The sequence below is a fragment of the Argiope bruennichi genome, chromosome 8, assembly GCF_947563725.1.
Source record: "Argiope bruennichi chromosome 8, qqArgBrue1.1, whole genome shotgun sequence".
Taxonomy (NCBI): domain Eukaryota; kingdom Metazoa; phylum Arthropoda; class Arachnida; order Araneae; family Araneidae; genus Argiope; species Argiope bruennichi.
The window spans coordinates 26452904-26464983 of record NC_079158.1 but is presented as its reverse complement, the minus strand read 5'-3'; the positions used below and the strand labels follow the sequence as shown (position 1 = coordinate 26464983).

The window sequence follows — 12080 nt, the reverse complement described above, 5'->3', positions numbered from 1 at the left end:
CTTTTTAAAAATTAGTTTCTAATGAATAAAAAAGTAGATATCGAATAGATTGTCAGATGGCTTATTATCACAAATTTCAAAGGGACAGTTACCATCACTAAAAAAAAAATCGATGTATAATTTTTTTTAAAGTTCTGGTTGACCAATAAACTGTCCCAAACAAAACTTTACATAAAAAAAAGATAGTGACTTGAATTCACTTAAATACCGTCTTTCTACGAATTAAGAATTTAGCAGTTTAAAATCAAATATCGCTAACCATATTTCAATTAGTATAACAGCAATAAAAAGGAATGGTAAAATATTACCAAAATTAAACTAATACCCAGTCAATCATGTTCATTTAGCAAAAGGAAATCATATGTCCTTCTTGCTCAACAACGCATTATAATCAAAAGGTATCATATGACGTCTAAAAGCATACTATTTACCAGAGACATTTTGTATATTACTTGAAATATCCTTTTCAGCTTTTAAAGTTTCTTTATAGATAAAATAATACCAAGTTTGGGATCAAACTGCAATAAATGAAGAATTTTCATTTTCTAGAAATTCAAATAATAAAATATCCTTTCCAGCTATACAAATTTTAGTTAAAGAGACAATAACATAAGTTAGGGCAACTTCAATTCGCAATTTTAAATTTCATGTGTTCAAATAATGAAATATCCTTTCAAACTGCAAAATATTCAGTTGTGAAAAATTACTATAATTTTGGGATCTACTTACATTTTACTACAAATAAATGAACCAAATCCATTTATTTAAATCCGATTTATGAAAGCATTTTTAATTTGATGTATTCAAACAATGCAAATGAAGATATAATTTAAAGATGAATGGAACTTTATTTACAAATATTAGAGATTTATACAGATTAATAATCAGTTAAATGACCATAAATATGAGATATATTTTGTTGAAACAAAACATCAAAAATATAGAAAGACAAATTTATCGTGGCAGAGATTAAAAAAAGATACAGAACATAGAGGAAATTTCTTTATCGATGAATCTCTATGAAATCCTTCTGTTCGTCTGTAATGAAATTTATGGATGATGAATAATTTATGATAAAACCACACGAATAAATTCTCTCTCCATGTAGCTCTAAGTTTTTATTCATGAAAGAAGCATTAGAAGCCTTTATTTAAAACTTTTCTTGGCTTAATGTGTTCATTCTTCCTCTGAAAAAAAATCATAAAATAAAATTAATAACTATTAAGCAAATGACATAAAAAAAAGAAAAATTCTGAGAAACTTGATAGATTTTAAAAAAAGATTCAATTCAATATATTATCATGAAAAACTCAACTTTATAAGAGTTCATGTAATGTTAGGTATTGTTACGAAATTTCCGGGGTTCGTTTGGATAGTGGGAGTTATATGGTGCGGAGAACGCTCAATCAGCAGGCGGCAGTAGAAAATAAAACAACGACGTTTATTTACACGAAGACACACAGAACAGCACAAGAACGACAACTATATACAGCACAGAAGACGATTATCTTCAGCCGAGACGTGCAGCATACAAGACTCTCTACTGCAGACAGTAGCGCACAGCTTAGTTCAGCACTAGCTTCACTCCGTCGCTGCTCCGCTTAGCTCTGGAAAGCCAGTTCTTTATCGTTGATTCCGACTACTCTTCGACTCCACTGGTCCACCCACTCCCCGGCAGCTGTAGCTCATTTTATAGGTCTCAGGAGGCGGGGCTAGAAACCTCCCAACCAATCAGGAACGTTCGAGGCGTATCTCCGTTCCTACTGGACGGATTGGGAAAATTCTCGATGTTTCGGGTATAATCTATTTTGGCGCCAAAGTCGCCAAATGGTCGTTAAGTTTGTTTCCAAGTTCTGGGACCTCCTATGGAACCAACTATGCTGGGAAGCCGCATCACAGATTCGTAACAGTATATATAAGAAGAGAAAATAAACACCTACTTAAAATTTAAAGGTAGAACAATTAAACAATTCATATATTATATATAACATCTAGATTACGGAGATTACAGAACTAAAATCACTACTGAAATCTACTACATTACAGGAATGCTATACCAGTATGGCGATTTTCAGTTTGGTGCTGTATGGTCAAGGAATAGTTCTTTCGCTAATAATAAGCCACAAACAAACAAACCTGTAGATATTTCGATTAGCAGATTTTCAGAATTGCAATTTTACTAAACATTTAATTCAAGAGAAATGAACTGCTCTAGCACTTAAAACAGCATTCTTAAAAATTATATGGATATAAATTTGAACATTTTACATGTTACTAATCATATGGTTTTATGTTCAGACTGAGGGAAATGTATGATGTATACTATCATAATTAAAAACTCTTATTTTTTTTAAAGAAATTGTCTAAACTACATAATTGCTTAAATATAATTGATTGATTTTCTTCATAATGAATCAATTATTTTAGATTACAGTCAATATTTTGAAAAATTTTCTCAAAGTTACTTTGCCCATTAAGTTATTAAAATGAATTGCTTGAAGTAAAGTTTAACCATGAGACTTCATGTTATAATTTCGTAAATATTTTTTTATTCGAATCAATTTAAAAGAGTTTAGATAATAAATTTTAGCTAATGAATATATGTTGCAGAGAAGATTTGCATTACAGTGCGCGAAAAAAGTATAAGGACAACATGTAATTGCATGAAAATATGCTTTATTTCCACTTCACCTAAATGAACTTTTTATATTTCTTACTTCTGCTGCATAATTTTGTGATAACACTTATACCACATAAAAAACATAATTTAGCTTCAAAATATTGATTTTACAAAATTTAACATTAAAGGAAATACGGAAAAAATTATAAGGACATGTTGTAAAATACTTAAAAAATGTTTCAATAATCAAGAAAACTACCTTTTTTTTCAATCACTTGAATATACCGAGAGATCATAGATCCTGAAAGATCTTTTAAAATGTCCACAGATATTTTTTCCCAGGCGTCTTTGATAGCGACGACAAGATCTTGTGTACATTGATATTGTGTGCCGTTTTTATAAATTTCTCGGGCTAGAAGTCCCCATAAGTTTTCGATTGGATTAAGATCGGGACTTCTCGCCGGCCAATTAAGTAAATTTACAGAATTAGCTTCAAACCAGTGTTTTGCACTCGTAGAAACGTGTATCGAAGCATTATCCTACTGAAAAATATAGTCCCCTGAATTAATTAGTGGCGCTTCAGGTAACAAACTTTCTCCTAACATATCAACATACATGTCCGAATTCATTTTACGGTTGATTAATACAATTGGAGTGGTTCCATTTGCCGCAAAAGTGCCCCATACCATAACCGAGCCACCACCATATTGATGCCTGGAACACACTTCCTTGGTCTTTCGCAGATCATACCAAAAATAACGAAAACCATCAGGTCCATCAAGATTGAACTTTTTTCGTCCAAAAAAATTACATCAGCCCACTTTTGACCAAGAGAAATGTATTTTTTGGCAAAGTAAACTCTTCTCTTCTTATGATGATTTGTAAGAGGGGGGCGTGACACTAATTTCCCATAAGAAACATGAGGATGTTTACTCAAAACATTTTGAACAGTCCTTGTTGAGCATGGTAAACTCAAATTTTGTCTAACTTCATTTGCGGTTTCTCTTTTCTCGCAAGCTCTCCTTACAATCATTCTTTTTTGTTGACGAGTGAGAATTTCTGGTCTCCCAGTTCGCTTTTTCATACCATACATCCCAGGATTTTTAGAAAATTATAAACCACCGTTTTAGATCTCTTGATTCTTTTTGAAATTTAACATCCACTTAATCCACATTCTAGAAAAGCAACAATTTTTCCTTTTTCAGAGTCAGAAAGTTAAGTTCCTTTGGGCATCGTTTAAAAATTCACATTGAAAGTCGCCGAGTGGGAAATTATTTTTGCAAATGAATCGTTTAACTCGGAATTGTCATTTTATGCTTTCAAATATACAAATTTTTAAATAATTACTGGAGAAAAAGCAATGTCCTTATACTTTTTTCCGTTTTCATTTAGGTTTAAAAATCAAAATTTAAATTTTAGCAGATTTAAAATTGAAAATTTTAATTACTTTACGCATAAAATATTTTAGTTTTACTTCTATTTTTGCTAAAAAAATTTGCATACGATTCTGTAAACAAGGCTTCTAGATTTGGCGATTTTTCGCGTGTCCTTATAATTTTTTCGGGCACTGTACATGATCATTAATTTTGTTTTAGTTCATAATAGATGCTAATGGCTATAATTAAATAAAATCCTTATTTCAGTTCAAAAGTGCATAGTTTTGAAATACTTGGAGTGATAATGATTGATCGCCTGTATGTTTAATAAACGCTAATCTGGAAAATATTAAACTTTGTTTTTCTATAAGAGTTTCAGTTCATTAGTCATTGAAAATAATAAAATCTTAAATGAGATGGATTATAATCGATTTATATAGATTAATCCTTCTTTGCATGATGAAGGAAATTTCCACCATAACGTTTAGTGGATAAAAAATTGTACTCAAAACAGGTATACAGTAATTTGTTTGTTACTGGCACCTTTCTTTCACGACTATTGCGTAATAAGGAAAGTAGCTACCAAAAAAATCATATGTCACTGTCATTATCAAGGGTTTGAGCTTGTCATTCCGCTGTTTGTAGTGGTTGTAAGAAACATCCGATTGCTTGAATATTTTTTTATAATTAATCTGAGATTTTTTGCTGAAAAAAGCGATAATAAGTGGCGAAATTTAGAAGAGAGGTTCATTGAAGATTTTGCACTGTGCTTAACATGTAAATTTGCATGATGATAGATATTTCCATCTTATTCTTTTTTTAATTATTTTATATTATATATTTATATTAGGACTTTTTTAAACATTTTTCCTTTAATCTAGAGCACATGAATTATATCACTCTTTTTTATTTCACAAAAAAAAGAGAAAAATCGCGCAAAGAAGATTTAACTTTGTGCAATTCAATAATCTGTATTACTGTCTAAATTACTGTTCTAAACTATTACCTACTGATACTGTCTAAACAATTTTTTCTTAGTTTTTTTTTCATGCATTACTGCAAGATTTCTATAGATTTATTAAGACTGTCTTACATTAAACATTTAAAAAAATTTCGTTATTTTTTTATGCATTGATTATTTTTTTAGTAAGTTTCGTTATTTTTCTACTGATTTTTTTAATGAGTTGATAGTTTCTATTAAAATGCAAAGAAAAGCAATTCTTTTTATATTTAAAAAGTAAAATCTTAAGAGTATTTTTTCAATTCCTACTATAAGTTCACACTCCCTAACCATATTTATATATCTTCGTTAATAAAATACTTTTTAATCATCCATTCAAGTTCAAATACATTTTTTAAAACTTATAGTGGATGACACGATGTTAATACAGTTTTTTCAAATATCAATTCATTGATTGTTAAATTTAATTAATTTTTAATACTTTAAATAGAGTTTTGGCCGTTTGTAATGAAAATTGACAACAACAGGCAGTAGCTCAATAAAATGCAAGGATTTCAGTATTTTTCACGTGAAGGTGAAGAATGCGATTTCAATTCTTGCGAAAGCGGAAATTGACTTTAAAAAAAATTACATTACTTGTTTTAAGTTCGAGTAATTATTTTGATTTTATAAGCATAAAAATACTGAAAATGAGATATAATAATATTTATTCATCCATAAAGATATTATATCATATATTCATCCATGCACCGCATTTATCCTTCTTTCTGAGAATTAACCATTTCACTTCCACGTAAAACCATAAATTAACTTTTACATATTAAGACAGTTCATGACTTTATCTGTATTTGCTAACACTCATCAACTGTCAATAAAGTAAAGAGACAAGTATTACAAGACAAATAACTAAGATTAAGTCAATGGGGGTCGACTCTGCGAAAGTTTCAGATGTCATCACCGAACATAACATTGTGGATTTCAGCCAAGGCTGTCAACATCATTAGTGCTTAGATTTTTATCTTCAGATTCCTTTACATGAAAGGTTTGTAATTTGTAATCATAGTAAAAAAAAGCGAATATTTATTTTTAATGCCTTTTTTGACCTACCAAAATCAAAACTTGATACAGGGCAACAATTTTATTAACAAGATCTTATGTTAAATTTAATTTATTTAAATCCTTGTGTTTTGGATTAATTGCGTTTTCATGCAAGCAAAAATACAAATCAATAGATGGTCAATCTCTTGACGGATTTGTTTCAAAACTTGACACTTTAAATTCAAATTATGTGTACTAAATTTTATTTATCTATTTTCTCACGTTTTGTAGTTTTGTGTTTACTTCTAATCGCAAACTTCCTGTAACGTTTTCTGAACGAAACAACATACTTCTTGTCCATTCTTTCAAAATTTGATAGAGATTCAAAATTTTAGATTAAGAACCATATACTAGCTCAAACCGATTTTGTTCACAAGCAGTTAAGCATAATTCCAAAATGGTATTTATCGGATTCAAAGATATTTCAAATATAGGAATTCATCAAAATCTCAAGTTCGTATTTTCTGAAAATTACCATCCCAGTATACTCTATAGTGAGAAAGTAAAACAGCTTATATATAAAATTCTTATTTTCTGTCAGATTTATTTTATAAAATGAGAATACAAAATTTTCCCATAATTTAACGTAAAAAATAAAGCCTCTTTGAGAAATGTCTTCTGAATTCCAAGCCATTGGCTCTAAAATATAGAAAATTGAAAGATTTGATCTTAATAAGAAGATATGAATATCTAGTTTCCATAAATATAATTTATAAAAACTAGCATCTCATAAGACATAGAAAAAACTTTTAATACTGTAAAATCTGAAGAAGTGTTGTTATTTTCAAAATGTAATTTTGGAATCCAAAACGCTTTCTTAATTTTCTCTGACAGTTTGATGATTTTAAATCAACATATGCATTAAATTAACTACATATTTTTATTTTTTTGTTGTGGTCTCTTGACCTAGGATCTTTAAAGAGAATTCTGACTAAAATAGTATTAACTAATTGTTAAAAGAAGAAGATTCGGCAACAACAATAAAGTTTTCAAGATAAATTTAGTAATTGTCCATGAAATTTGGTTTCAAAATTAAGAACAATTAAACAAACCCCATATGTTAAATAAATATAGTCTGGCTATCAAAAGTTCTCAGGTGGAATTCTCCTTCAACATGAAAATTGAGGACCATTAGCAAGACAATGAATGCCATAAGTGCTCAAATTTGTATTTCTAGCATCCAGCATATAAGGTTTTTAAGACATAGAATAAAAATTAGTATGCCTTTTGGACACTTATTTATCTACCAAATGAAGCAAAATCTGGCATAAAAATGTAATATTAATACTAAAATCATATACCAAATTTTATTTGTCGTTACATTTATGAGTAATCAAGTTTACTCTCATACAAATGTACAGAGAGACAGACGGTCAACTTATTGAAGGATTTGGTTTAACTTCAGTTCAAATCTGTTTCGTAGTTATCGTATTCATTTACACTCGAACAGGAGGACAGCCAAAATTTCTATTAATGGATTTCGTTCAAAATTTGACAGAAATCTACAAATCTGAGATAAAGACCACATACCAAAAGCTTAATGTTTAAACTGGTTTTCCTTGCACTGAAATTCTATACCTATATAAGCTTGACAAATTACAACCAATAAATAAACCGATTCTTTTTTAAACTACACATTCTCGAATTTCTCCTCTGTGTTATGAATACAAGCAGTTAAACGCTGAATAGTATAGCATTAATGAAGTCAAAATAAATTTTGGATTTCTTATATTAAATTATACTATGAAATAAAAATATTTGTAAAACTTAATCATTCTTATCTATTATTTTGCCTTTTGAAAACTGACTTTTTAAAACAGTTTTTAGCTTTTCTTTAGCTAATCTTATCTGATATGCTATATGTAAGTAGAAAAGGTACTAAATTTCCTGCTTACAGTATTTCACCCACTTCCATTATCAGAAGAAAATACAGACACATTATTTGATAGCACTGCAGACAGCATATTTTTTTCCGTCTCGCCTCAGAGCATAAAAATCCAGAAGCGCATTAATTTATTATCTTTCACACGAATGCTTTATTTTGGAATGCTATCCAGATAATATTCCCAAGTCACAATAAGAAAATGGACAAAGATTGTTCTCCTTTCTCACCCTTTTCTCTGAAATTTTTCATGTATTAGAATTCAAACAGAATGTGAAATTTACGAGAATAAATATTTCTGTTGGAAAAAAAGGATTTATAGTAATTGGAAACTTTATGAAAAAATGATATTGAAGAAAATATGCATTGCAAGAAAGTAAAAGAAAATTCGGTTTTTCAAATGTATATATAATTTGTATTTTTTACAAGCATATATCAATTCACAATATTAAAGGGAAGAAAAAAATAAGTTAAAAATGAAAAAAAGAACTTCTAAAAGAGAACAAATTAATCATTAGAAACTGATTAATCCTTTAATACTTTTGCTTAATGAAATATTGCCTACTTTAAGTAATGTTTTACTTCGCACACAGTTTTTGATCAAGCAATTTTATATTCTTGTCCAGAATTGCGAGGCTTTACTGAAAAGTCTCGAATTTTCACTTTCTCAAGTATCCGTTTCCCCCCCTCTTTAATAAAGTTGCTAGTTGACAGTATTGGCCAGTTATACAGACTAAAAGTATGAGTAAGTATAAAAGATCTCTCAAGTCATAATGCTTAAAAGATGAGCTTAGGAAAAAAGTATTTATTTTCCTACAATAAGCATTAATTTTTCTACAATAAATGAGTTAGCATTTCTATAATTTTCATTAAAGAAATTTCATTTTCATTCATTTGTACTTAACTACTTTACATCAATCAACAAGAATAATTGCGAATTTTGCAGATGAGAAGATGAAACTTCCTGTTCTTATAGATGAACACAAAAGGAATCTATAAGCTAAGACATGTAGTACAGAAATCGCTTTTATTACTTATTGCTGAATGGCAATAGCGAAATGTAAACAAATCACTATATAAACGTTTCAAACTGCTTCATTGGATATTTTACAGTTGCACTGTATTCAGTGTTTCGCTAATAAATGAAATTACAAAATATTAATAGAAATGCATTGAAAAGAGCTGACATTCTTTTAATTTAAGGAAATAGTATGTAAAAGAAACACATATCAAACAGAAAGTTTAGTAAGCTCCAAAATAGGCTTAACCATCGTCAAATGGATAATGGCTTTTCCATATGACTTAATTATATATGATGGTTATGTTTTAACTGTACTATATTAATAGTTTATTAAGTAAGTCATTCGCACGAACAAGATGGTCGCCAAAGGCAGCAAGTATTTTATTATTTTTCATATTTACATATTAAGAGAAAAAAATTGATTTCTTGTATCTTTTTTTACTAACACCTACCCACCTCTAAAAATCAAAAATATTTTCATATAGTTATGAGTTTAATTTTCGTGAAATTTTTATATCTATATGTAGGTGCAAAATTTTATAAAATGAGTATTTATTCCACTTTTTCCTGACAAATGTGTGCCTGAAGTATGGAAGTATTGTTTTGTATATATTAAAATACGCCTAGAGTAATTCTTAGTATTAAAAAATTTAATTAAGAAGTTTTATTTGGGATCATTCTAAAAACTATAGAGCAATAAATACACTCGAAGAAGCATTCTTTGTTTCCTTGCAGAATTTAAATCCCTTGATTTATCTTAATATTCTGGACCTTTAAAAGAATTAGTCTTCATCTATTTACAATGATTTTATTACCTCCGATCAATTATTTGCTTTCTTTTATAGATTTTATATTTTCTAGAATTTGTAGGTAATGTTCCTATTAGTTTACACTGATATAAATTCCTCCGGCATTTTAATTTAGAGACCAATATTTTTATTCTCTAAGTAATGAAATAAATACAATATTATGTTTGACTTTGAAATTTTCATACTAAATAATTTTTTTAAAGTTTTGTAGGAAATTTGAATTGGTAGATAAAATAAGTAATAAAAAATAACTGATTAATTTACAAAATTTTTAACTGAATATCAACTTTTCTTTTGAAAAAAGATGTCTCCGGATTACTTACTTAATTTGTTGCTGAGAATGATTGGTCTGAATCTTTGAATTGTGCGCAGAATACTTCGGAAAAGCCTTTGGAAATTCATCTCAAAATATTTTAGCAATTTTTGAAGCAAAGTTTGAGTCAATTCAGCCACGCCTTCTGTTTCGTCATTCTTTCTTCCTTTCACCTTGCCTTCATCCCTTGCTTCTGTAGGGAAAAAGAAGTACATTTAATCGTTTGCAAAATTAATAATAAGATAAATTTAATGCTTTAGTTAATCTATATACTTATAATAACGCTCAATGTGTGTGTGTGTGTGTTGGCGCTTTACAGGCCAGGTCATTTGACATACAGCTATCAAATTTGGTACATGTATACCTTAGAGGTCGGGAATGTGCACCTGGGGTCCCTTTTTTTGAAATTTTAATTAGAATTTTAATTATTAATTAAAAACTAATTTTCCCGCCAAAAAAATCTTCCATTTTCCCCACCGCCAACTTTTCCGCCAAAATAATCTTCCATTTTCCCCACCGCCAAATGAGTAAGGCTTGAAATTTTTTTTCTCCCAACAGTAATGAGGCTAGAGTTAACATTTTTCGGCCGATTATTTCAAACGATTCTGTTTATTTTCTATAATGTTTTATGCATTTAAAATTAAACATTGTTAATTAATCCATGTTTCAGATTCATTCTGAAGTACTTTTGAATTAAAATAACACAGAATAAAGGAAATCATAAATGCATAATCTGCATAGCGTTACCCCAACTGGTGTAGAAAAATTCACACATTTGCGTTACCGTAACTGGCGAAGAAAATTCACGCATGCGCATTGTGTTCTGATTGTTAACATGACAACCATTATCAACGGATGATTTAAATTATTTTTAGGTTAGTTGCATGCTTTTGTAAGTAAATTGTATTTATGTTAGTTATATATTTTTTGTATATGCTTATAGTTTTAAGTACATCGTTTTTTAAGTAGTTTTTTTTAAACTGTTTTCAATGATTCAAATTATTTTTAGGTTAGTTGCATGCTTTTGTAATTAAATTATATTTATGTTAGTTATATATATATTTTTGTATATGCTTATAGTTTTAAGTACATCGTTTTTATGTAGTTTTTTTAAACCTGTTTTCGACCGATTATTTTAAACGATTCATTTTATTTTCTTAGAGTTTGATGCATTTAAAATGAAACATTGTTAATTAATAGATCTGTTCATGATGAATCTGAGAAAATTTTGTTGACAAATTCTTGAGATATTACATAAATTAAGAAAGATATTCTTTAGTGCCCATAAAGTTTAAACGCTCAGTGACTCTATTATCAGTAATCATATTATTAAAAAAATGCTTTGTTTCAGTAAAAAATATTATTATATTAATTGCAGATTAATCATTTACACTTTAATTTAAAGCATAAATTCTACGAGGGTAACAGAAAATTAGAGAGATACATATAACGTTATGACTGAAGGCCTTTATAATATTATGAGTGAATTATATGACTATCAAAATTTGAAGTTTTAAAATATTTTGCCGAAGAATCTATTAAAGTTGGAATTGCGTAAAATATTTAATGGTACGACCGGAGTTTAACCCCCTGCTTGGCAAAATTTTTAAAAATCGCCAACAACGGCCTTGCAAAATGTTCAAAAGCAAAGGAGCAGATGTTCAATTATAGTGCATAATAAAGATTGCCAGCTTTGACGCGTTATCGCAACTTGGCGAAGAAGGGGGTTAAACTCCGATTCAACCTATTTAATTATTAAAATTTAAACGAACATTAAGATTGGCGAACCGGCTGGTCGCCGAAGGCGCCTAGTTATTAATAAAACTCTTAATTAAATTGATGGGGTTTTTTTCTTTGAAAGATATGCTTAAAATTTGAGTAATTAGGTTTTAATGTCTTTTTTAACAATTAATATAAAGAAATATTGTTTCAGATAATATCAATCAAAAATAACATATCTATACGTCAATCTATTTTGTTATGAGACGCGCCTCACTAAT

At 28.9% G+C, this 12080-nt stretch overlaps 1 protein-coding gene across 1 annotated transcript in view; it reads right to left on the bottom strand.

The window, feature by feature from the left end:
• Positions 1–904: 904 nt before the first annotated feature.
• LOC129981378 (uncharacterized) overlaps positions 905–12080 on the bottom strand; it is a 65929-nt gene continuing 54753 nt past the window's right edge. The window contains exons 12-13 of the mRNA XM_056092205.1: positions 10091–10273; positions 905–1187 (exon numbers count right to left, since the gene is read on the bottom strand). Of these exons, the coding sequence (XP_055948180.1) occupies positions 1177–1187; positions 10091–10273 (194 nt within the window). The 3' untranslated portion in view covers positions 905–1176. The remainder of the gene's footprint in view (positions 1188–10090; positions 10274–12080) is intronic.